Source organism: Syngnathus acus, chromosome 1 (assembly GCF_901709675.1).
Source record: "Syngnathus acus chromosome 1, fSynAcu1.2, whole genome shotgun sequence".
Lineage (NCBI taxonomy): Eukaryota > Metazoa > Chordata > Actinopteri > Syngnathiformes > Syngnathidae > Syngnathus > Syngnathus acus.
Genome location: NC_051087.1, coordinates 4,023,101 through 4,045,277, shown reverse-complemented (window position 1 = coordinate 4,045,277; position 22,177 = coordinate 4,023,101). Strand labels below are relative to the sequence as shown.

Sequence of the window (22,177 nt, the reverse complement as noted above, 5' to 3'; positions counted from 1 at the left end):
CCACTCACTCATTCACTTCCGTACTATGGCGAAACCTCGAAAGTCAAACGCCCTGCAGGTCCAACTCTTTGGAATTATAAGTATTATGAATGTGCAACACACACCATATATCACGATTGTTTGCATCAGTCATCATCAGCTAAAATTACAATGTTCAATTATGTTCTGACTTGTGTTTTGTTTCTTGCCAGCTCTTACCTGTGTTTTTATTGTTGCGTTTGGGGAGCGGGGCGTGCTGGGTTGAGCAATGTACCTGTCGCCATTGCCAATCAACTTCCTGTTTTGAAAGTGCACACCTGGGTGTGATTGGTAATTGCTAATCAGCTCCTAATCTTAAAGGGGCGGTCACGTGAAAAAAAATATTCTAAACAATAATATGTCCTCCATTTATCTAAACGTGACATTGTGATTATTAGTACATTTGCGGAATATGATTGAAGGGGGCGGCCATATTGGCCATAACTAAAAATGACATCACAATGGCAAAAGGGGTACCTAACGACCAATCACAGCTCACCTTTTCCAACATTGAAAGAAGAAAGATGCTACATAAAATAGCATCCATTATAACAATGAGCTAGTTTTAAACTTTTTCTTATAGGCTGTATAGAGTACAAACTAAACCCTCTGCCTCTCCTTTCCGCATGGTTCCCTCAGACTTGTCTACCTCACAACAGGTGAGCCGTCATTATGGGGAAGCGAAAGAGAGGGAGAGAGAAAAAAGTCAGTGTGGCTGTGTTTGGCCACACTGAGCTTCCCTTCCCCATGCCGGAGTGAGCTGCCGGTGAGACACAGACGACGGCGTCTGCCGCCGCCGGTGACACGGCTGTCACAGACGGGTGCCTCATTACCGCCGCCGCAAATGTCAAAGCACTAAAGCAATCACTCACCGCGAGGCCGGACACGCGGTCACGCCGCCACGTGTTTTTACAGGGAGAGGGTTAACAATGGTGCACGGAGACAGGCGTCGTTTTCAGGCGTCGCTTTCAGTCGTCTTTGGTGTAAAGGGAGCGTGCGAAATGGCCGCGCGTTCCTTTGACAGCAGGCAACAGGTTTTGGGATGCAACTTCCTTCAGAGTCATTACTGTCAATCCAGGATGCTTTTAGCTACATGTCACCCAGCGTGCCGTTCGACGTATGCACCCAAAGTCGGAGCTCCCCTCATTAAATACTCAAGCTGTGAGGGGGAACTTCATTGAAATGGGTTCTATTTCTACTCTAAACAACCAATCGAGGTGTATTTTTGAAGACAGCAGCTATCATTTGTTCAAATATTCCGCCAGCATCTACTGTGCAGCTGTACATGGGAAATTAAAATGAATAGTCCACATTTACCGTATTTTCCGCACTACAAGGCTCACCGGATTATAAGGCGCACCTTCAATGAATGGCCCATTTTAAAACTTTGTCCATACATAAGATATATACATTTGGCCCGCGGGCCGGACTTTGGACACGCCTGCTGTAGTGACTCAATATTGGTCCATATATAAGGCGCACTTGATTATAAGGCGCACTGTCGGCTTTTGAGAAAATTGGAGGTTTTTAGGTGCGCCTTATACTGCTGAAAGTACGGTAAATTAATAAGAATAATATAGAATTAAACAGTTTGTGCATCATGACAAATTAATTGTGGCTTTTTTTGTTGGGTGCCATTCAACCACCAGGAGGCGGTATAATACAGCCATGCCAACACAAACGAAGATGACTTTCACAATTACTGTGATTCAGTCAAATGCCATAATATTTGGACAAAGACTAGATGAATATGTGTCTGTCTACATGTGTTGCTACACCGAAATATATATCGCTTCAAATGTTAACGTTTGTTATTCATTAAGTCATGTCTGCCGTTTTGTATTGTTTGAGCTTTTTATTTTTATTTCTGGGGCTTCAACACCTACCCTCAAAAGTTGCACGTGGCCGATTGTCAGGTTATCAAGCTGTTCTTGGAACTAAGCACAGGAAGAACATGCTAGCTCCTCACGAAAGGGAACATTTGATGACATTACCGCCTGATTACTCGCTCGTGTTATATTTCTGCCTTCACTCGGGAAAAAAAAAAATAGTACACAACTTCAGTGACTATCCCCATCTTAAAGCGGAATGCGGACGTTCCGAGGGCATCTGTAAATTGTCTGGAGTAATTGGATGCCTAAGTCGTCATTCAGCGAGCAAGACGTACAAGGCCTCCCATTCATTGGGGACGCGCCATATACCGTGAGTCCTTAGACGTGGTTGCCATAGCGATGGCCTCCTTGATCCCCGGGGTTGACTTGGAAGGAAAGTGAAAGAGAAAGTACTTTCCACCTTGTTGCGCTCGGCCTCATCACAAACACAAATGAAGAATTGGGAAAGCGGAACAACGAGAGATGAGGAATTAAGCACTTTGCAAATGTTTGCATAACGAGCTCCTTCGCCATGCAGCGCCTTCTCCGGGTTTTAATCACCTGCGCTCTCCAGACCACCTACACCCTTCTTCATGGTCCGAAGCGGGACCGGTGGCCCGAGGCTCGATCCGAGGAAAATGAATTCGTCGAGCCTGATTGCCATTAGCGCCGTGCGATTATACACCTTGATTACTGTGCCCACCCCGAGGACCATGACGGGGCCCCCGGTGCACATTTCGAAAAGGTACGCATAACATTATGTGATTGCCCCGCAACGGATTCATCGAGAAGCACCCCGAGAACGCATAGACTGTCTCAAGTAGGGCTGTGATTATTAATTGGCACTTGAGGTGACCTGATATCCGGAGCTCCAAACACAGCAAGTGCCTCCGATCCCATCGCACAAGCAAATGAATTCAGTCTCATTCAAAGTCATTATTGGATTATTATTGTAGAGGGAGAATTGTTTGGAGTTCAAGCATGGATAACCGGGATGTTGGACTCTTGAGGGATGACAGGGGGCTGCACTTGTGGCTCTCGAGATGGGTTTAAGATGCCGAATGGCTCCCGAGGATGAGAAAGGCTTTGACGTGGAGATGGGCCACTTAGCTAGCGTTGGTATTTACAGCGGACGAGAGGGCCGATTCGCTCTTGAGTGATTGTTAATGTTAGACAAAGAATACACCTACATCTTAATCAATAATCGTGTCCTTGGAGGATACTAGCAATTCATGGTCGTGTATTCAGGGCAGAGATTTTCTTTGGCGTTTTGAGTGGAACGCTTTTGAATTTTGTCCGATTTATTGATTTTTTTCAGGCACGAGCTGTTGCTCGGGTGATTGTTTTTTTCCACAATACTTCACTTTATACTGTACTAAAAATAACTTTTCAGGGAGGTACAGTTGCACCTGCTTATACAAAATCCAATTGGTGCATGCTATTTTACTCCCAAAGGAACGAATTAAAGGCCATTTCATTCATTTCAATGGGCAAAAATGATTTGAGATGCGAGACTCTTTACGTTTCAGTCAGCTCTCAACATTTTACCATCCCCAGAAATCCTTGTCAAGGTGTCCCAATACATTTGTCCATACAGTGTAGCGAAAACCCCGATTAAGTACAAAGCATTGTGCTGTGACATATCCTTTGGAATCTGGGCCAATCTAATCCCTCACTGTCAATTCGAAGGCTTTTCTTAATCTGGAGCCAAAGTGCTCATTTGGTGCTGCAGATAAATGCTTCGTATTGATTTATCCAGGAGCAATCCTGCATCAAGCGATTAATTGGATGAGACAATGAAGAAGTAAGAACTCATCTGCGCGTGGTTACATTCGGAATACATTAGCAGCACAAGACACACACACACGCACAACCTCGAATAACCCTCTTTGCTTTCCCCCACCTCCTCGTCCTCCTCCGGGCCTAATGTTAACATGTTTGCATTTGTAACACCTGGCAGAGATTTAATGGACTTGATGTGCTACCATTCACAGCGGAGGTCCGCGTCGTGAGAAATCTTAGCGGCAGACATATGCCCTTCTTGTGCGATTACTTAATGGCCTCTGCAATTATGCATGTCTACGGGAGCTGGCAACATAAATGTCAGTGGCAAGGAAAGAACTGATTTATGTCTTTTTTCTTTTTTTTTTTCCTCCCGTGAGCTGGGACACGCCGTTCGATAAAGACGACATCGGCGATACACGCTCACGGGTCTATATTGAGCACCATTTACAATATGCAAATGGGGAATGTGCGCCCAAATGCAGAAATTTCATCGGTGGCCAGAGTTCAACAACTCTTCAATCTTCAAGTGTTGGGATAATGGTCACAGTGACTGCACATTGCTGCAATTCAAAAAGCTCCACTATCCATCGCTGGACAGCTTTTTGCCACTAAAACAACACGCATAATGAGTGTGCGTGTGCTATTGTGCGTGTGTGTGTATTACTGTAAGTGTTGATAGACAGCAGAATGTACAATTCACGGTGCTCCAACTGCAGTCGCGGGAAGCGACCAAATACAATTATCGTGTTAGGGTACTTAAAGGGGATTTTTGTTTTTGCAATTTTCAAAATTTTTTTTCATAAAGCGACATGCATGCTGGTTCGTTCGGCTGTTCAAATCGTTTTTTTTCATTTTTTTTAGCTGCTGCTGCTTTTTTTTGGGGGGGGGTTAGTAACTCGGAATGGCAATGAATAGCCACTGTTGTGAACGAGTCTGTCGCCAGGCGCCATTTTAACTATGATCCAAAAAGTAAGAAACTGAAATCGTCATCCATTTTAGCTAGGATCCAAAAAGTAAGAAACTGAAATCGTCATCCATTTTAGCTAGGATCCAAAAAGTAAGAAACTGAAATCGTCATCCATTTTAGCTATGAAGAAACTGAAATTGTCATCTCTCTCTCTCTCTCTCTCTCTCTCTCTCTCTCTCTCTCTCTCTCTCTCTCTCTCTCTCTCTCTCTCTCTTTTTCTCTCTCTCTTTCTCTCTCTGTATGCCATAATTAGACACAAATCTCTGAATCTTTTTTTTTTTTTTTTAAACAAGTATCATTCCTTCCACTGCAGTCCAAAGTGAGACTATTTTAGTCACCTCTGTCCAACTGTCAGGCTGCCCTTTTAACACGGCGACAGTATGTTTGACACTTACGAGTTGCTGGGGGCAACCGACGTTGCGTTGTTTCGCCAGATGAATGGCATCATGGGAACACGTCCGGCGTGCCAGAATTGTGCCTGCGCTTGCGTCATATCACCGAGTGTGGGCTTCTACAACGACACAGAAAGATCGAGAAAGGTCAACAAACATAAGCAAAAAAACTGCGGCCATAGAGTTTTTAATTTCAATTTTAGATGAGATACTAATCGGAAAGTGAATTTGGGAAAGACATTTTGCTAGATAATATCTACCTTGTTTTCCATCACACAGGAGAGCATGACATTGGTAATAGTTCTTTATAAGAAGAAAAAGAAACCCCAGACTATAATCACTGCCTGTGGTTAAGTGGAAATGAATATCCCTTTCTGTTTGACTGGAAGTGTAAAGCAAAGAATAGCAATAGGGTATCAAATTATCACACACCCAAAAAAAGTACTCTTGAGAAGAGAAGAAATGTCATCTCTGAAGTCGAGGGCGGTTGGCAGCAGTAACTAAACGTTTTTCCTTTAATGTTTTTTAGGAGAAAGCCTTGTGCAGTCACATAAGGAGACATTTTTGGCGACCAAGATGTGTGTTAAGGTCCAACTAATTAATCGGCTAAATTTGGAAATTGGCAAAACTCCGCGGATTTTTTTACCATAAATTTTGCAAATTGTGGGGGGTTTTCACACATAACAGCAATTTTCAAACCTTCCTCATAGTATCACCAAATAAATATTAGCTGTTTTTTCCAATTCTGTTCTACTTACATACAAACAGACCGGTCAAATGTTTTAAGGACCCCCCAAACTAATTAATGTATTTTAAACAATCGGCTGATTAATTGGTTAACGGAATATATTTTGTCAGATATCAAATTTGACATTAGCTTAAAAAAAAAAAAAACATTTCAACACGCTGGTAAGTGAAGACATTCATCCTGCTGCTCTCATCAAGGATTCAATTCAGCAAAAAAGCGAAGGGCAAATTTTTGTTACTTCAAATGATGCACGAAGGCAAAAGAAATAGCTGGCAGAAAATGTTTATTTTGTTCATCATCTTCATAAAAATAACAACATCGATATCAAGTTCATGTATTGTAGAAACTGTATGCAAATTCGAACAGTTAATATAACTTAAGGCGAGTTCAATTTTTTTTTCTTTTTTTTTTGCAGTACCCTGTTGGTGCCAATGTCACCAAACTGACAACCTTTTTTATTTTTTCAAGTTGCAGCATCTTCCAAGCAAAAGATACATTACATCAAAAAGTCCTTCATGGCTGAACCCAAGCTTGCAGCAATATGTGCTACCTGATGACTCATTCAGTGTAACAACGCTTGTCGGATGAAGTGCCCAAGAAAAGTTTCAGATATCAAACGGTGACATTTCAAATACTGAGTTACTCAACAATATAGCCCTCGAAAACCAATACATGATTAAGGATATTTGAATACCCCCAGAAAACGAGGCTCAATTGTCATAAATGTAAAATATACACTCAGCTATAAAAATACAAGGAAGTACAGTCATACAAATATATTTATTTGCCATTAATTATATATCTTTCACAATTTGAACAACACAAAGTCCAATGACAAAAAACACTGACGGCTAAATGATAGGAAGTATAAACAAACACTAAGTTTGATCCAAACTTTATGGCCCAAACCATAAATATATTAGCTTACATTCATTTGAATAACCCCCCCTCCACTGTGACATGATTGAAGGAGGGGGCGCTATTTCAGGTAAGAAAAAAAAAAAAAAAAAATCAAACATGCATTGAGCAACATAGTCCAATAACTGGAAAAAAGAGAGAAAAAAATAGAACATTCTTAGTTGAAAATCTCGATAGAAATCTGCAAGTGCAATCCACCCGTGGGCGATGAGAGGCGGGATGGGAGTGAGCTAGGAGCTGTCCGGCCGCGGAGGTGCTGAACTGAACAGCAGCAGTCACGCAGCAAACAGCCACGCTTGCCTCCACCACTGACGGCCACACGTCAATGTTCACCTGACGTCTTAATCCACCCGTGGGTCAAATCGGCGTGCCTGTTACGCTCTCCATCCCAAACTGACTTGAAGTCGTGTCTTCCGAGAGAGAAAAATCCGAAAATGTGGTGTGCGTGCGATACGATGCGTGGGGGAGCCTCGTCTTCAAATGCCCTCGGGCAGAGTGAAGGGCCACGCGTTGGGAGTCACTTGGGGCTTCAGCTCCATTTTCTCCTTCTGCTTCTGGTGCACGCGTCCGTGCCGCTTGCGTTCGTCGCTGCGGGCGAAGCGCTTGCCGCACACGTCGCAGGAGAACGGCTTCTCCCCCGTGTGAGTCCGGGTGTGCGTCGTCAGGTGGTCGCTCCGGCTGAAGCTGCGCAGGCAGATGCGGCACTGGAAGGGCTTGTGACCCGTGTGGATGCGGATGTGGCGGTTGAGCTCGTCCGAGCGCGAGAAGCGGCGGTCGCAGCTCTCCATGGGGCAGGTGAAGGGCTTCTCTTTAGGAGGGCCGTGCGAAGTCGATCCGGATGTGCTCTTCCGGGCTCTGGGGGGCTTGGCGGCGGTGGTGCCGGAGGTGGAAGTGGCGGCGGCACGCGTGGTGTAACTTTGGGCGAAGGAGTCGGGAAGCAAGGAGGAGTAGAGGATGGAGTCTATGGTGCTGGGTAAAGCCGGGGAAGCGTAAATGGAGTCACACTGGTTGGATGCAGGGGGGGCTTCGGGGTAGGGCTTCAGACCCATCGGCGGGGGGAGGTAGCCGTTGTACGAGTAGCCCTGGGAGCACGTGTCGGAGAAACACTGCTCCTGCTTGATGCCCCCCTCCACTTTGAACTCCACGTCCGGATTGGGGCACATGGCGGGGAAGGTGTCCAAAAGTTCCTTCACGTCCATTTGCTGCTCGGGTGGGAAGTCGCTGGACATGGGGAACGTCTCCGTGTGGAAGCCGCTCTCCAAGCAGTCGGATTTGCAAAAAGCCCCCCATTCATAGCTCTCAAACTCATTCTTGACCACCACCGGGAAGGAAGCCGCCTCGGACTTGGGCTCGGTTTTGGCGAAGCCTAATTGGGAGGTGGACGGCTCCGGCGCAGGGGGTTCGGCCTGATCCTGGGAGAACCCGGTCTGGTGGTCGGAAGAGGAAGAGGGGTACGCCGGCGGGGTGGGCGCCGAGCAGGTGAAAGGTTGCCTCTTGACGTCTCCAAACTGCGCGCTGTCCACAGGGGGGGTGTATGAAGCCCCCCGGCTGTTGGCGCTTTGCTGCTGGGCCTCGGAGAGCTGCATCGTGGATATGCCCACGATCTCGGTGATCATGTTGAGGAGGGTCTCGGTGGTGCACGGCGCCCCCTGAGAAGCTTCCACGTAGAAGCTGCCGGAGTAGGCGAGCGAGGAGGGAGTGTAGGCGTCTTTGGGGCCCTCGCAAGGGTTAAACGCGTATTCCGAGTTGGAAGCTTCGGTTTTGAGGGTCGCGGGGGCTCCTTCTGTTGAATCAGAAACGGAGAAAACTTTGTCAAATCCCCTTGTTTGGCTTTTTGATGTGGGGGGGAAAACGCGACGTTACATAAACATGCATGCGCATCCGGCGCGCAAACGCGTCGACGCTGCGCCGCAAGTGTGGCCGATTTCTCGCACACCATCGCCGGCATCCGACATTCCCTTGCATGCAACATTTGCTCCCCGTGCAGCGGGACTCACCGTGGCCGAACTGCGCGGGCACCGAGCGCTCCGCGTCGCCGAACGCGTCTCGGTTGTCCTTCCTCGCGCCGGCGTCCATGCCCAGAGAAGAGCCGCTGCAATTGTCAAACTGAGGGTAAAAAGAATCTTTCGCGTTCAAATCCATGTTGTTCAACATAATGGTGCACTTCAAAGGTCCGGCTCCAGGATAAATGTATACTGTATCGGGAAATCGGGGTGACTTGTTTTCCTTCAAACCCCTCCTCTTTTTATTTTTGGGATGGTGTGCGACAAATGATCCCCAATTGTGCTTGATTTAAATAATAATAATGATGAAAAAAAAAAAGAAATTCAAGATAATCCTTCTCGTCTGTCGCTCCGCGATCATTTGCTTGCTGTGGCTCTCCCGTCTCTTCCCTTATATACACTTTGGCGGCTCCACGGCCCTCCTCCCCATTCATCAGCTCAAGTGAGAGGATTCCCCGCTGCGTGTAAACTTCATGCCCATGTATGGACAGAGGATGTGACGAGTCTGTCCTCTTCCTCTCCTCCCATCGTGGCCCTCCCCTCCTTGCCTATCCGAGCAAGGATGGAGAGACTGACGTTGCAACAAGTGGCCACCCGTGCTGCTTTGCGTTAATCATCCCCAACATATGGCTGACATGCTGAAAGGCCACTATGGGAATTCCTCCAGAAAAAAAACTGAGATGATACCACCTATAGCCGATATAACCCCCAGGCCCCGTCATCACCAAAAAATAGAGGACTACGTGAACCCGTAGGACACACGTGTCATGGTGTGTTTTACATTAAAATATATAGTTTTACCAACAAACGTCAACCACAATTGTATTTATTGTATTATATTGATGTGTTACTTTTAAATCACAAGCAATAAATTAATCTAACAATGTAAGATTTAACATACATAAGGATTTTGGTCCTACAGAAAGAAAGAAAAAGAAGGACGGAAGGAAGGGAAGGGAAGGGAAGGAAGGAAGGAAGGAAGGAAGGAAGGAAGGAAGGAAGGAAGGAAGGAAGGAAGGAAGGAAGGAAGGAAGGAAGGAAGGAAGGAAGGAAGGAAGGAAGGGAAGGAAAAAAGAAAGAAAGAAAGAAAGAAAGAAAGAAAGAAAGAAAGAAAGAAAGGAAGGAAGGAAGGAAGGAAGGAAGGAAGGAAGGAAGGAAGGAAGGAAGGAAGGAAGGAAGGAAGGAAGGAAGGAAGGAAGGAAGGAAAAAAGAAAGAAGGAAAGAAGGAAAGAAAGAAAGAAGGAAAGAAAGAAAGAAAGGATTTGTATTGAAAGACAGATGGGTAGATTCTATGGTTGGGCAAATGGACTGCAAACAGAGCAATCAGTAGCTGGAACAATCTGAATGGGAATATGCGCTTAATGACGCATGATAATCAGTGTTTATATTGAACAAAGGTGAGTGAAATAGATAAAAATATTCTGCCAGACATCTGATGCCCATTTAAAACGTTTCCACTCATTTGAGCATTGCGTTTTGACCATTCCATACCCAAGGCCAGGCTGCACATTTTTAGCAGTTACAGTGATTGACTCTGCCAAGCCGATCTTTTATCCCGCTAGTAAATTGCGGGTCACTCACACCATAGCGACGACGCCTCATCCGAAAACGAACTCTTGGCCTTTGAAAGCATCGGAGTGAGTCGATAACACCCCTGATGTGTTCAGTGGTTGAACCCAACCGTTCACGTGACATTTCAACACCCAAAGCGTTTTTATTTTTATTTTTTTCCCTTCTCTCTTTGGGCATCTGTTGCCGGGTGAACTCGACGGTCACGCTTCCTACTACACAAAGTCGATAATCTTTGATAGGCCGCCGCGGTGTGCAGTGGACTTCTCGCTCAGGTTGTCGCATCGGAATGGTGAGGATCGGCTGTACAGATACAAACACGCTGACTGACCGTGTATTATGTATATTTATATACATATATATAAATAATAAACAGGGTTCATTTACATAACCGCTCCCACAACAGGTTTCTCCGCCTATGAAATAATCAGCTAGGCTGGGTGAAGCTCCTCAGTAACTTTCAAGTGATAGCCAGTGTCAAGTGTTTTGCTTCTTCCCCACATTTGAAGGGTTGAACCAAACTGAACATTAAACTGAATTCCACTCAATAACCAGACTGTTGTTCCATCTTTTCTTTTTATTTGGTCTCACTAATTACTAGTTGAAAATCCTCAAGGACGAAACAAACTTTAACACTTAGTATTTTGCATATTATTTGTAAAAGCAGGTCCACAAAAAATAGCAATGAAAACTTTGACATTAAATCCGAGAAAAAAGTTGTTTTCCTTTGAGGTAAGATAAGCGTTTTTTTTAATGATTTATGTAAATGCATCAAATATTAAAATACAGTTGTATAAATATAGTAACCACATGATGAATTTAAACTTCTTAGTAAACCCAATGAATGCAAATATGAATCATATTTACAACCATATATGATATTACGTTTCAGCAGTGAATATTTTCAATACGTTTCAACCACGTGACATATGCAGGAAGAAAGATGCGCGTTTTTAATCCGTCGCGTTTTTATAATTGAACACAATAGTATCCACTTATCAAACGCACATTTCCCCCACGTCAGCGTCGTATTGACAACAAGGAAGATTTTTGTGAGCTTACCGGCTATCTCTTTTTGGTATTTTGTATTTTCTCTGCATTGCGTGCTGCGGTGATATTCCGTTTTTCCTCCTGGCATCCGTAATTACATGCAGGTGAGTCGCGTGCACGCGCTCTGTTTCCTTGATTCACGCAGGTAAGCAACGGGCACGCGCGCAGATAGCTGACGTTCACCGCTAACAGTGAGCTTTAACTTTTTTTTTTTTTTTAATATGTTTGAAAACAAACAGACACACAAAGCGTCCCTAACCAAAAGTCAACAGTTTTCCTAGTGACATTTGTTGGAAAACAATGAAAACAAAATTGATTCCACAAAGGCTGAAACATATTAAATTATGAATCATTTCAATGAGAATAATTCCCATATACCACTGATGTCAAACTCAAGGCCCGGGGGCCAGATCCGGCCTGTCACATCATTTTTTGTGGCCCGCAAAAGCAAAATCATGAGTCAATTCAATGTTTCTTATTAAAATACCAAAACTGAGATATTGCAACATTTTTTGTGATAATCCTAATTTCAAAATAAATTAGAAAATTGTTGAACTTTTCTGTTGCGTGTTGTGATAATATTTATTTCTATTTAAGTCTTCAATGGCCCCACGAGGGAAATCATAACTCCGATGTGGCCCGCAGTAAAAATGAGTTTGACCCCCTTGCCATATACAGTTGCTGCTGAATCAGAACAAAAGCCTTAAACTATTGCATTTGAAGAAGAAAAAAAAAAACAGCAAGACTTAATCAGCAATGCAACGTCTTTGTGCCAAAGCAGATTGACAGGGCGAAATAATGAATCGCCTGAGTCACACGGAAATCAAACACAATACACACAATAATAGACATTGACTCAAATTGTGTCATTTCCCTTAACGCCAAGAGGTGGACGAGGTATCGGAGCATATGAGTGCCACGATGCTTTTTGAAGGCGGCGTATGATAATAAGCTCTTTTTCGATGCATCGCTGACATTCTCCGGGAAACAAATGGCTTTCACCTTAGACGTGCACTCTAATTTCAGGGGCCTGCAAGATGTTTAGCTTGGAGCGAGAGACTATTAAAACCAATCTGATTGCTCAAGAGTTCAGATCATGGGAGGGCCCGGGACCAGAACTGCAGGGATGCTAACCTCGCTGGACTTCATGGAAATGCCGCGGCGGAAGGACGGCGTAATGGATTTATGTAACGTTAGCACTTACTGACATTACAGGTTGACGCCATACTTGCATTCATGATAAAGCTTTGTTTATGAACCTGCTGGCATCTGATGGATCTAATGCTCCCTTTTTGCGTTTTAACAAGGATTTGGAGAAAAAACAGTTCAGAATGAACTGGCCGGGATGCAACACTTATTTAATGAAAGTGTCTCTTGGCACTTTGACGAAAGGGGCCATCTCAGAAAGCTAAGGTGTAAATTATCTTTTGGGCTCCTGAAATAAAACTGATGAGCTGGGAAAAAAAAAACAACTCATATCTGCAGTGGTGGAATAAAATGGGGTATGTGGTCCAGGATATAAAATATATATTTTTTGACCAGTCCTGGAACTTTCCTGACACATCTCGAATATGCTTCGGCAAACTGATTTTGTGATGTTTTCTGATTGCATAACCATTGTTTTGTTGATGATTGGTGCGAGCCTTTCATAATATTTTCAGAACTTGGAGGGGTTTGCTTTGAGTTCTTTTTTTTTTGTTTTTCTGTGCACTGTAATTGTAGACCCGTGTTATTTTAAGGCTCACTCCTGGACAGGGTGTGGGAGTTGTGCTTGCAGGTGGGTGCCTGACTTCCCTTAGGGATCTCTGCCTGCAAGATGAAGTACATTAGATGGACAATACTGCCTGGGCTTGGAATATCTTTTTTTGTTGTTGTCTCCACAATAGCTAACAAATCGCTGATGTTGTTGTGGGGAGACTCAAAAGCAACATGAGGAAAGCAGCAATGTTCTAGCTTTGGGCTCACAGCAAAGTGACAAACATTAAAGGTGGAAGCGCCCGACGGTGTTACTCGACGATGGGCAGTGACCAAACTCTCCTGACACGAGGCATAATAATGAATCATAACATATCTATTTTGAGTTCCACACCAACTCGCTGCTTCTATTTTTTTTGCTGTTTGTGCGCTTTGCTAATACCATTCTTCCCTAATCAGAAGAACGAAGAGCAAGAGCTGTTTACATCAAGACATCGATCGTTACATAAAGAACACTAAACTCGGCATTTCCGACAACCCTCACAAAATGAAAATAAATCACAAGAATTTGACCTGTGCCGCTTGAAATAATTATTTTCCCAAAAGCCCTTCAGGAACAACGTTGCCTGCCTTGGATGCGTAGATCAATCAAAGACCTCCATATCAGCCGACAAACACATTAGCATTCAGCCTTAAGTGTTTTTGAGGAAACCCTTTTTAGGTTTATGGATGCAAAGCTGATTATTTGGGAGCGATCCTACAAATTAAAAACAAAACACACACGAGCGTATCGAGTGTTGCAAAATCCAACCGCCTCCTCCGAACCGCATTGTGACATGTCTCGCATAGAAATCTCACCCCTGAGGCGTTAGCTGAGGGAACATCTTCAATCTAAACCTGGATACAATGGGGCCTGTAAGTCACCGCACAAAATGGATTGGGAGAGTTTAAAAACCACAGAAACCTCTGCCGGAAACACGACTTTCTATAAATAAACGCTATTCGCCTCAGCTGCCAGATTCTCTCATACACACATTTACAAACTCCTGTGTGTGTGTGTTGGGCTGCACACTGTTACATATACGACATCATCATTCAAATGTCGGGTATAAAAATAATAAAAGTAAAAAGCAACGGAAGCGTGGTGCTTCTTCTGAAAGAATTCTCACATCCTGCGCTTTCTCCCAGAGTGGGAGTGGGTTAGGGAAGCCCGGTACCAGGCCCCAACACCGCTTGTGCTGCCGCTCCAGGTTTCCCGCTGCTTCCAAAAATACTTTTGCCTCTCGCCCACTACGGTCCCCAGCTGCCTGTGGTTTCTACAACACGGTGATGATGGGTGAGGATGGTACACACACCGAGCGCTCGGATCATGATTGCGGAATGCCCCTGGTGTTTCTTGAAACGTGCCCCCAGACTCCTCCACGCATGGCTTGCACTTTGCACTCTTCTTTGCTGGATCCATTTTCCCAGCAGCAGCAAAAGCAGCAGCGGTTGGACCCGATCCAGAGCCTGCACCTGCTGTTACCTAACTGTGAGGCTGCGCATCCATGACGCACAACTCTCTGCTTATCTTAATTTGGCTAATTGCAGATGTTTTAAGCATATTTATGATGGAGTCAGAAGAAAAATGGGGTGGGAAATCTGCAGCGTTTGATTTTGACCGCCGTGCAATTCTATATAAGAAGACTGGCATGTCCAGTAAATTCTGTGTGGATTGCTAAAACTAATGTCAGGGGCAAATTAATTTTTTTCTTTTTTGCTACTAATTTTTGTTGAAAATTTTCTGCTTTGAATCAGTATAGCCAAACTCCTTTTTTTTCTCGGCTAAAGAGCAGCAGAGCGGCCTTTGTGTATAAAACCGTAAGCAGCCCTTAGTAGCAAAAGTCAGGACACCCCAAGGGTTTCCCCCAGATACTACAAAACTTCCTGGACTAAAAAGATCAATAACCACACGCAATCATTATTATGGCTAATTGCATGTGCTGTTGACCGGCATAAGTTAATAGGTCTCAGTGTTGTGGTCTCTGACTCATCCACACCCACACTGGTTTCTATTTGTTGCTCTTTCTCCCATGCAGAGACTCGTATGCAAAAACATGACTGCCGATAATTAGAGAACGCCTTCATCTTCATCAACCGTGCCACTGTCGACACATTCATTAGCGGGGACGGCGCAATGCAAACAGGTCCAAACAAATAGCCCGACGCGGCAGACACGCGAGGAAACAGATGAAGAATGTTAAGAGCTCGCAGCTAACAAAAGTAACTATGGAAACGGGCAGCTCGATGTGGCACTAGCATCCACAGCTCTCTCCAGAAATAATAAAATAAAAAAAATGAAAAAAAAAACTGTTGGGCCAAGAGCGAATCAGGTAAAGACAAAAGATCCCGGGTGAACCTATTTATAGTGGAGCTTACATAACATACATAGACCTATGTTGGCTCAGGCAAGTTTGCTGCTCAACAGCAAAACCTCTGTGGGGCAAAGATTTCATAGAAAGCAAAAAAAAAAGAATATAAAGACATAGAGCGGCGTGCACGATGGTGGCTAATGCAACAAATGGAGGCAGGAAGGCTTGCTCATTTGGATGCCAAGGAGAATATGAATTGTCTGATTCAGAAAGCGCTCATGGCCGCCAGCATCAACTATTAAGCACGGATAGAAATCGCATCGAGCACAAGAAGCCTCATGTTTGTTTTCATCCAGAACATCGGCTGCGGCTTCCTAAAAAGCCCGCGAGAGGTGTCCCCATCCCTGGAAAAAAAAAAAAAAGTCCCCCGTGAAAATTACAGCCTGTCACTAGATCTTCAATGTAAATTGATCATTAGCATAATTATCCACTTACGCTGTTTTAATTCTAAGTAGCTCTCCATTGTAAAGTAAAATGATAGCCAGAATGTACTGTATTCAAAAAGCCTCTTCTGGTGAATGCTTTATTAATTAGCTCCCTCTAGCATACAAGCAGACTTTTGCAAAGTGCTGCATGGCTCAATTTAAGTACAGTACAGTAAAACCAGAGCCGAAAGGGCTCAAATCTAAGGAAGAGATGTCATTTAAGTTAAAAAATAAAATAAAATAAAATGACAAGAAAAATCATATGGAAAGGCTAAAGGAAATTGAGAGAAAATCTCTTGCCTCTAATGAATGCCTTACTAATTATTGCAGCTCCCTCTAGCAAACATTTGGAGTAAATGCATACACACCAAATGCCACTTTTTAAGATTAAAAACATTGACAAGAATAATTAACATACATAGAAACTAACAATTTGTATTCATTACTGTGGTTAAAGTGAGAAACAACCCCCGAAAAGTATAATAGTTATTGCAATAATGACTACGTTGTTTCAATAAAATATTAAATAATCCATCAAATATTTACTACATTTATTTGGTACTTTCAATTCATTTTTAAAAACTGAAATGAATAAAATAATTTGAAAAGGAATGTTATCCCTATTAGTAATAAGAATTTAAAATTAAATTTGCCCAATGGGCAAATGGATTTTTTCAACACTGTATTATGATGATTCAATTTCCAGCAATGAGGCATATTTACAATTCCTGCATTACATAACCACATATTGACTTTCATTGAGATGAACCTATTAGGCTACGTACACTACACTTGTTGATTAGTAGAGAGCAATCAATTATCATTGCTATTGCCTATAAACAATGATAACATTGAAATATGCAAATGAGCACATTCTGACTCATCTGTTTATTATGCAGTCACATTAGTTAGCTCTGATGCCGTTTGCCTATTATCCCATCATCGCATTGGAAAAAAGGGTCTTGGGTGAGGGGGATGGAGCACTGAGTGCCTTAGTCACACACATTGTCTACACCCTCAAAGAAATACATGCAGTTTGGAGCCGCATAAAAGGGACGTGCAATCCATTTCCTCTGCGAGACACTGCAAAAGGCACAGGACGATGGCTCATCACCGTTAAATGCTTTTACTTCCGTGTTTTGCCTTCACAAGCTCACAGGTCAGATGAGGCCCACTGACAATCATCGGACATTGACACAAGTCATTTGACAGGTCTGGCAATCCGAATTAATGAAAGCACTGGACTCAAATTTAAAAAAACACCTAAAGGCTCATTAGAAGGATGCAAGTGCATGTCAGTGTCCTCAAAATAATTTGATAATTAGATTAATTAATTAATAATTAAATTTAAGAATGTAATAAGAGTTGAATGAATTATCAGTATATATATATATATAATCCCGTTTTAATTCTTGGCATGCATATAAAGACATGTTTTCCTTAAAATTGTGATTGAATTCCAAGTAGTAAAACTTTCGGGCGCTTCAAAATTGTCACACGGGCAGAAAAACTGTCATCTTCTCCTAAATGTGTCGCAACTGCAAATCGGGTCGTGCGACTGGATAGAAGCCACTATTTATAAGCATGAAACCTTGCTGCACCGCTCCGAGCCTTCAACTTTACAACCGTATTCAACCAATTCAACGCATTCGTAGAAACCATGAGATTGGAGTCACACGCATGTTGACGGCCAGCATGGCCGCTCTGGCTAGCTGCCTTTTATACGTGGTGTCAAAGTATTAATAAGAATCTTGCCACTAGCTGCCCCGCCAGTGTGATTGTATGTCATGATGTCGCCAAGAGTGCACAGAAGTCAATTTTGGTGTCTTTTGATGTCAGCTTGAGCGGCGAAGCCTCACAACAACCATGCTCCATGGAAACCAAGCAAAAAAAAAAAAAAGACTTGTTATACTGACATTCTACTGGAAGCCTTCGCACAAAGTGACAAAAGTGAAATGCTCCGGTGGCTGCGCTACAGGTCACGGCGTGCTGAAGCTAATGTGAGCTACGATGGAGCAAGTCGTTGCCATGTACCTGGCGAGGAGTTTTAAGACATGGTGAATGTAAAACACATTTAAAATGTTTCAAATATTTATACCGTTCTGATATGTCCTTTGGGAGATGTGCGAAGTCAGAATGGTGATCATAAATAGTTAAACATTTAAATGTTTTTTTTCTTTCACAACTACAAACAACCAAGTATGATGGAGTTTCTCTAGAAAAAATAAATAAAAATGGGTCAAGTTGTTGCATGGAGGTAGTAACACATGATTCATGCAAGTGTATTGTCAAAAACAGTTAAATCATTTATTTTTTTTCAAACAACATTGACATGAGCAGTGCCAAATTCAACTGATTCCTCAGGTCAAAAACATAAAAAGTATGAAAAATTGCTTTACTCATTAAATTAATTAAACCCCCGCCCCCTCCCCAATGTCAGGTCTGGGGCGTTGTAGTTCTCTGATGAGATGATATTAGTACTGCTCAGCCATCATTAATAAAGTTAGGGATGACCACCCAGTGAAGGGGTGGCTCCCTTGACCCGCACCAGTGAAGTCGTCGTAGTTTTCCCAGATGTAACCCGTTTCGGCATACTGTTTATAAATATTGTTGACAATATTTGTCCTGAGTTCAACGTACAGATGATTCGCCTCCTCCATAAACGGCCCCCGGGTATGGCTATAGTAGTAGAGGGCCCTCACTGCCAGGAAGTTGATATTAAGCCATATCGGTCCTCTCCAGTAGGGGGCGTCATGTTCCGAGTTTCGCTTCATGTACAACGGATCGGATTTGGACAGAGAGCGCAGGCCGTAAGGCGTCCACAGCTTGTTGGGATCTTTCATGTCTCCGAAGATGGCCTTCAATTTGGGAGAATCGGGCTCAAGAACCAAAAGTAAGAACGGGAACAAGCTGACGTAACCCAGAGCGTTGACGTAGCGGAGTTTGGGAGCCTTGCGAACCAGGCGAACAAATCGCGTGACGGGGACCTGCTGGCGGTGTTGTCCGCGGGGCATGTACACCTTCTCCTGCTCCAAGGATACCTCCTGAGTGTGGTTGCCGTAGTCGCTGAAAGCCAGGAGGTGCTCGGACCAGTGGTGCTCGTACAACAGTTCGTTGTCTGACAGCACTTGGTGGGTGAATTCGTAGTCCGCCCGAGGTTCGTCTAAAATCCGAGCGATCCGAACCATGATACCCGAGACCATGGTCATCCAACAGCGCAGATCCACGTGGCGCTCTTCCGCCGACGGGTGCGAGGCCCGCGGGTAGTCATCCAGACCGGAGGTCAACGTCTTGGGATTGAGGAACAGATTGGAGTCCTTGTCGCGCCCTCGCCAGCGGTACGTGTGAGGCAGCTGCCCCACCTGAGTGGTGTTGTACCACTCGAACCAGGTCTTGAGTCTGGGGTAAAGTCGTCTGAGGAAAGGTGTAGTTGGCCGCGCTTCTTTGCTCTGTGGATCCATTGACAACTGCTTAATGAGTTCGGCAATAGCTAAAAAGAGCGTGGGCGGGTTGGCGTTCTCATTCAGCTGAACTATGAACTCAGCGGGGACCTTACTGCGAGCCTCATCTCCGAGGATCTGCTCGCGCGGGATCCAGCCCTCCACGTTCATCAAGTCCATCCAGTGGGAGATGACTTCTCTGCTCAACTGTGGGTCCCACTTACTCAGTAGCAGCTGGTGAAAGCCCTCATCCCAGAGAAAACCTCGGGGGAAAAAAGAGCGCGACGGGATGGCGGTGAATAACGCGCCCTCGGGATACAGGAGCGGGTATTCGTTGTAGACGGACTGCACCACCGACTGGCCGTAGAAGTATCCCATTCCACCCAACATGTTACTGAGCGCCGCCTTGCCAAACTTGACGTAGGCCTGATTGAAACCGCTATTCTCGAGCTGAAACGTCTCCTCAAACCTGGCGTTGAACTCGGCCTTCCTCTTCTCCAGCTCCTGGGTCATAATCGGTCCCGCCAGCTGGTCGGGGCGTCTGCGAAAGCTCGCCGATTCAAAGAGCACTTCAACTTGAAAGGGTACCTGAATGGTGACCTGGTGCACTACAAAGTCACTTTCTTTCCTTGCATCGGGGCCGTTCTGTTGGTTGGGGTGATGGGGGGGCCTGTAGGGGCCCAGGCCAATGTAGTGCCTGCTCTGCCCGTTCGGAGGGTTGTGGACAAACTTGCGGTTCAGACTGTGCTTCACAATGTCAGTCAGCTTGTCCAAGCCGGGAGTGAGAGTCTGAAGGTAGTTGTAACTGGAAAAGGCAGGAAACAAATACAGGCCTTCACAAACCGGTCAGTGTTACTTTCATGTCCTTAATATTATTTATATTGGCTGTATTAGTCCTTAATATTATTTATATTGGCTGTATGAAGTAAGTGTGAGCGCTTGGTCAAACAAAAGAATAGCTGCTGCTTACTGCCATCTAGTGGTCAAAGTTATGAAACGCTCCCTCATGCAGTGACATGGGAGGAGATGGACACGTTTGACATTTTTTTACCTGGCATATTTAGATTTAGTCAAATTCCGGCCAACAGGTTTCTGGAACGTGATCTTGAAATTGCCCAGCTCTTCCGAGACACCTGTGATGGAGGCGAGACGGGTTTTCTCCTCCACGTGAGCCTGCAGTGAGCCTTGGGTATCTGCTGCAGCGTAGAACATCAGGGAGAGGATTGGCCCCGCTGAGCCTGAGCTCTGATGGGTTGAAAACAAACAAAAATAAATAAATCAAAGATGGCAGTTTGTTCATAGCGGTTGCTATGGAAACATTGTCACTCACATGTGGCTTAGCGGTGACCCTCCAGGTCCAATCTCCACCGTGAGAACCTCCGGCTCGCTTGACGAACTCGGTGGTCAGTACGACATTGTTGTCTTGGATCTCCTGGACGCCGAAGGTGAGCCCGTCGTGCATCAGCCAGCCGTAACTTTTCAAGCGATCATCCTGCTCACAGGTGTGCCTCAGTTTCACATCCATGGTGGAAGGCTGAATCATCCACATCATACCTGATGGCAACAGAGATAAATATACACACCAGTTGATCAAATGAATTTGGTTGTACCGATTTATTTACGGAATAAAAAGTATTTATTTTAATTGACCGTTCTCTATTTGTATGTCTACCTGTCACAATTGACCTAGGACTCCTTGTTTTCATGCCAAAGTAGACCTGAGGCCTGTAGGATCCCCAAAACCTGTCTGGAGAGACCTTGGCGCTGGTGGAATTGGCATCCAGGACAGGAGGCGACGGGTGCAACGTCACAACGCGCCTGGCCAGACTGGCGCGCATGTAGTACGCGTAGAAGAACCAGATGAGGCTGACCACACAGAGGCCGATGGAGATGTTGATGAAGATTTTGCCAATATCCACTTTCTTCTTCTTATCCTTGCGAGCTAACGCAGAGGGCTTCTCATTATTTAGGAGAGAGGAGTTCTCTCCGGCCGGCACCCTCCTACGCTGCCTGCCCATCCTGATCTTGTAGACCTGCGGACGAGAGTAACGTGTGGAGCTCAAGGACTTGAATGGGTCCAAACGTGTTCTTTAAGATTGCGGCAGAAGTGAGGAACACGTCTTCCAGGACTGACTGGCAAGAACTGGGACAAGACAAAAGTATCGAAAGCAACATAAACACAATGTTGTAACACTGCCAATAACAACTGAGACAACACAAAGTATTCAAAGCAATAAAGGCAAACTGTCACAAAGGTCAACCACAATATTAACAATAATCATCATGGTGTCAATCAAGCCGTAGACGGCCATTAAACGGACATTATTTACAATTTAACAATTCGTCTGATGCATTAAAAAAGCCCATAAATTCCTTGGGCATTTTTTCTGCACATAAATTACACGTATTGCTGCTTCACGTTGCTATTGCTTTGTTCTGGTTGATATGGAACTTCTTGATGTTATAAAGCAGAGAGTCAAATTTGCATTTTCGGTGCGGCAATTAAAAATAACTTGACACATGAGCCACTCATCACAAAGTTGCATCCACGCCTCCTGATAGAGCTGCCTGGAAGGCAAGACGATAGTACGGTTGGTTGTCACAAAATTACAATGTTAAAATGATTAAATCCAATATTAAAGAAATTTGATATAATGTTCATTGAGTGTATGACAATTTGATATAATGTGCACTGGGTGTACGGTCACCCACCTGTCGACAATTTTAGACTCGGCTACTTGCTCGCTCGCTCGGCTCGCTACTTCCACGTTCACGTCGCTGTTTGATGACGTTTCTCTCGGGCGCTTGAATGTGACGTCACCCAATGGTATACGCTTGGGCATATTTAGCTAAATACAAAAATACATGAAATAAAATACCATGAA

General features: G+C 44.4%; 3 protein-coding genes across 5 annotated transcripts in view; 1 reads left to right on the top strand and 2 right to left on the bottom strand.

Annotated features, from left to right (window-relative positions):
• Positions 1–22,177, top strand: part of LOC119121608 — a 408,423-nt gene that overhangs the window by 137,524 nt on the left and 248,722 nt on the right. The window lies entirely within an intron of this gene.
• On the bottom strand, positions 6,048–9,076 carry LOC119129616 (early growth response protein 4). Its single transcript, XM_037262958.1, has 2 exons — positions 8,697–9,076; positions 6,048–8,482 (listed from the first exon to the last, which is right to left on the bottom strand). Exons 1-2 carry the CDS (start codon positions 8,851–8,853, stop codon positions 7,176–7,178), a joined length of 1,464 nt encoding a protein of 487 aa, XP_037118853.1. The 5' UTR covers positions 8,854–9,076; the 3' UTR covers positions 6,048–7,175.
• On the bottom strand, positions 18,035–22,107 carry mogs (mannosyl-oligosaccharide glucosidase). Of its 3 annotated transcripts, none has more exons than XM_037262561.1 (6): positions 22,005–22,088; positions 21,377–21,425; positions 20,965–21,327; positions 20,623–20,846; positions 20,344–20,537; positions 18,035–20,097 (listed from the first exon to the last, which is right to left on the bottom strand). In XM_037262561.1, exons 3-6 carry the CDS (start codon positions 21,308–21,310, stop codon positions 18,327–18,329), a joined length of 2,535 nt encoding a protein of 844 aa, XP_037118456.1. In that variant the 5' UTR covers positions 21,311–21,327; positions 21,377–21,425; positions 22,005–22,088; the 3' UTR covers positions 18,035–18,326. The 3 variants fall into 3 exon arrangements, with proteins under 3 accessions (XP_037118456.1, XP_037118465.1, XP_037118450.1); XM_037262570.1 differs by having other exon boundaries at positions 21,377–21,421; positions 22,005–22,061; XM_037262555.1 differs by lacking the exon at positions 21,377–21,425 and having other exon boundaries at positions 20,965–21,325; positions 22,005–22,107.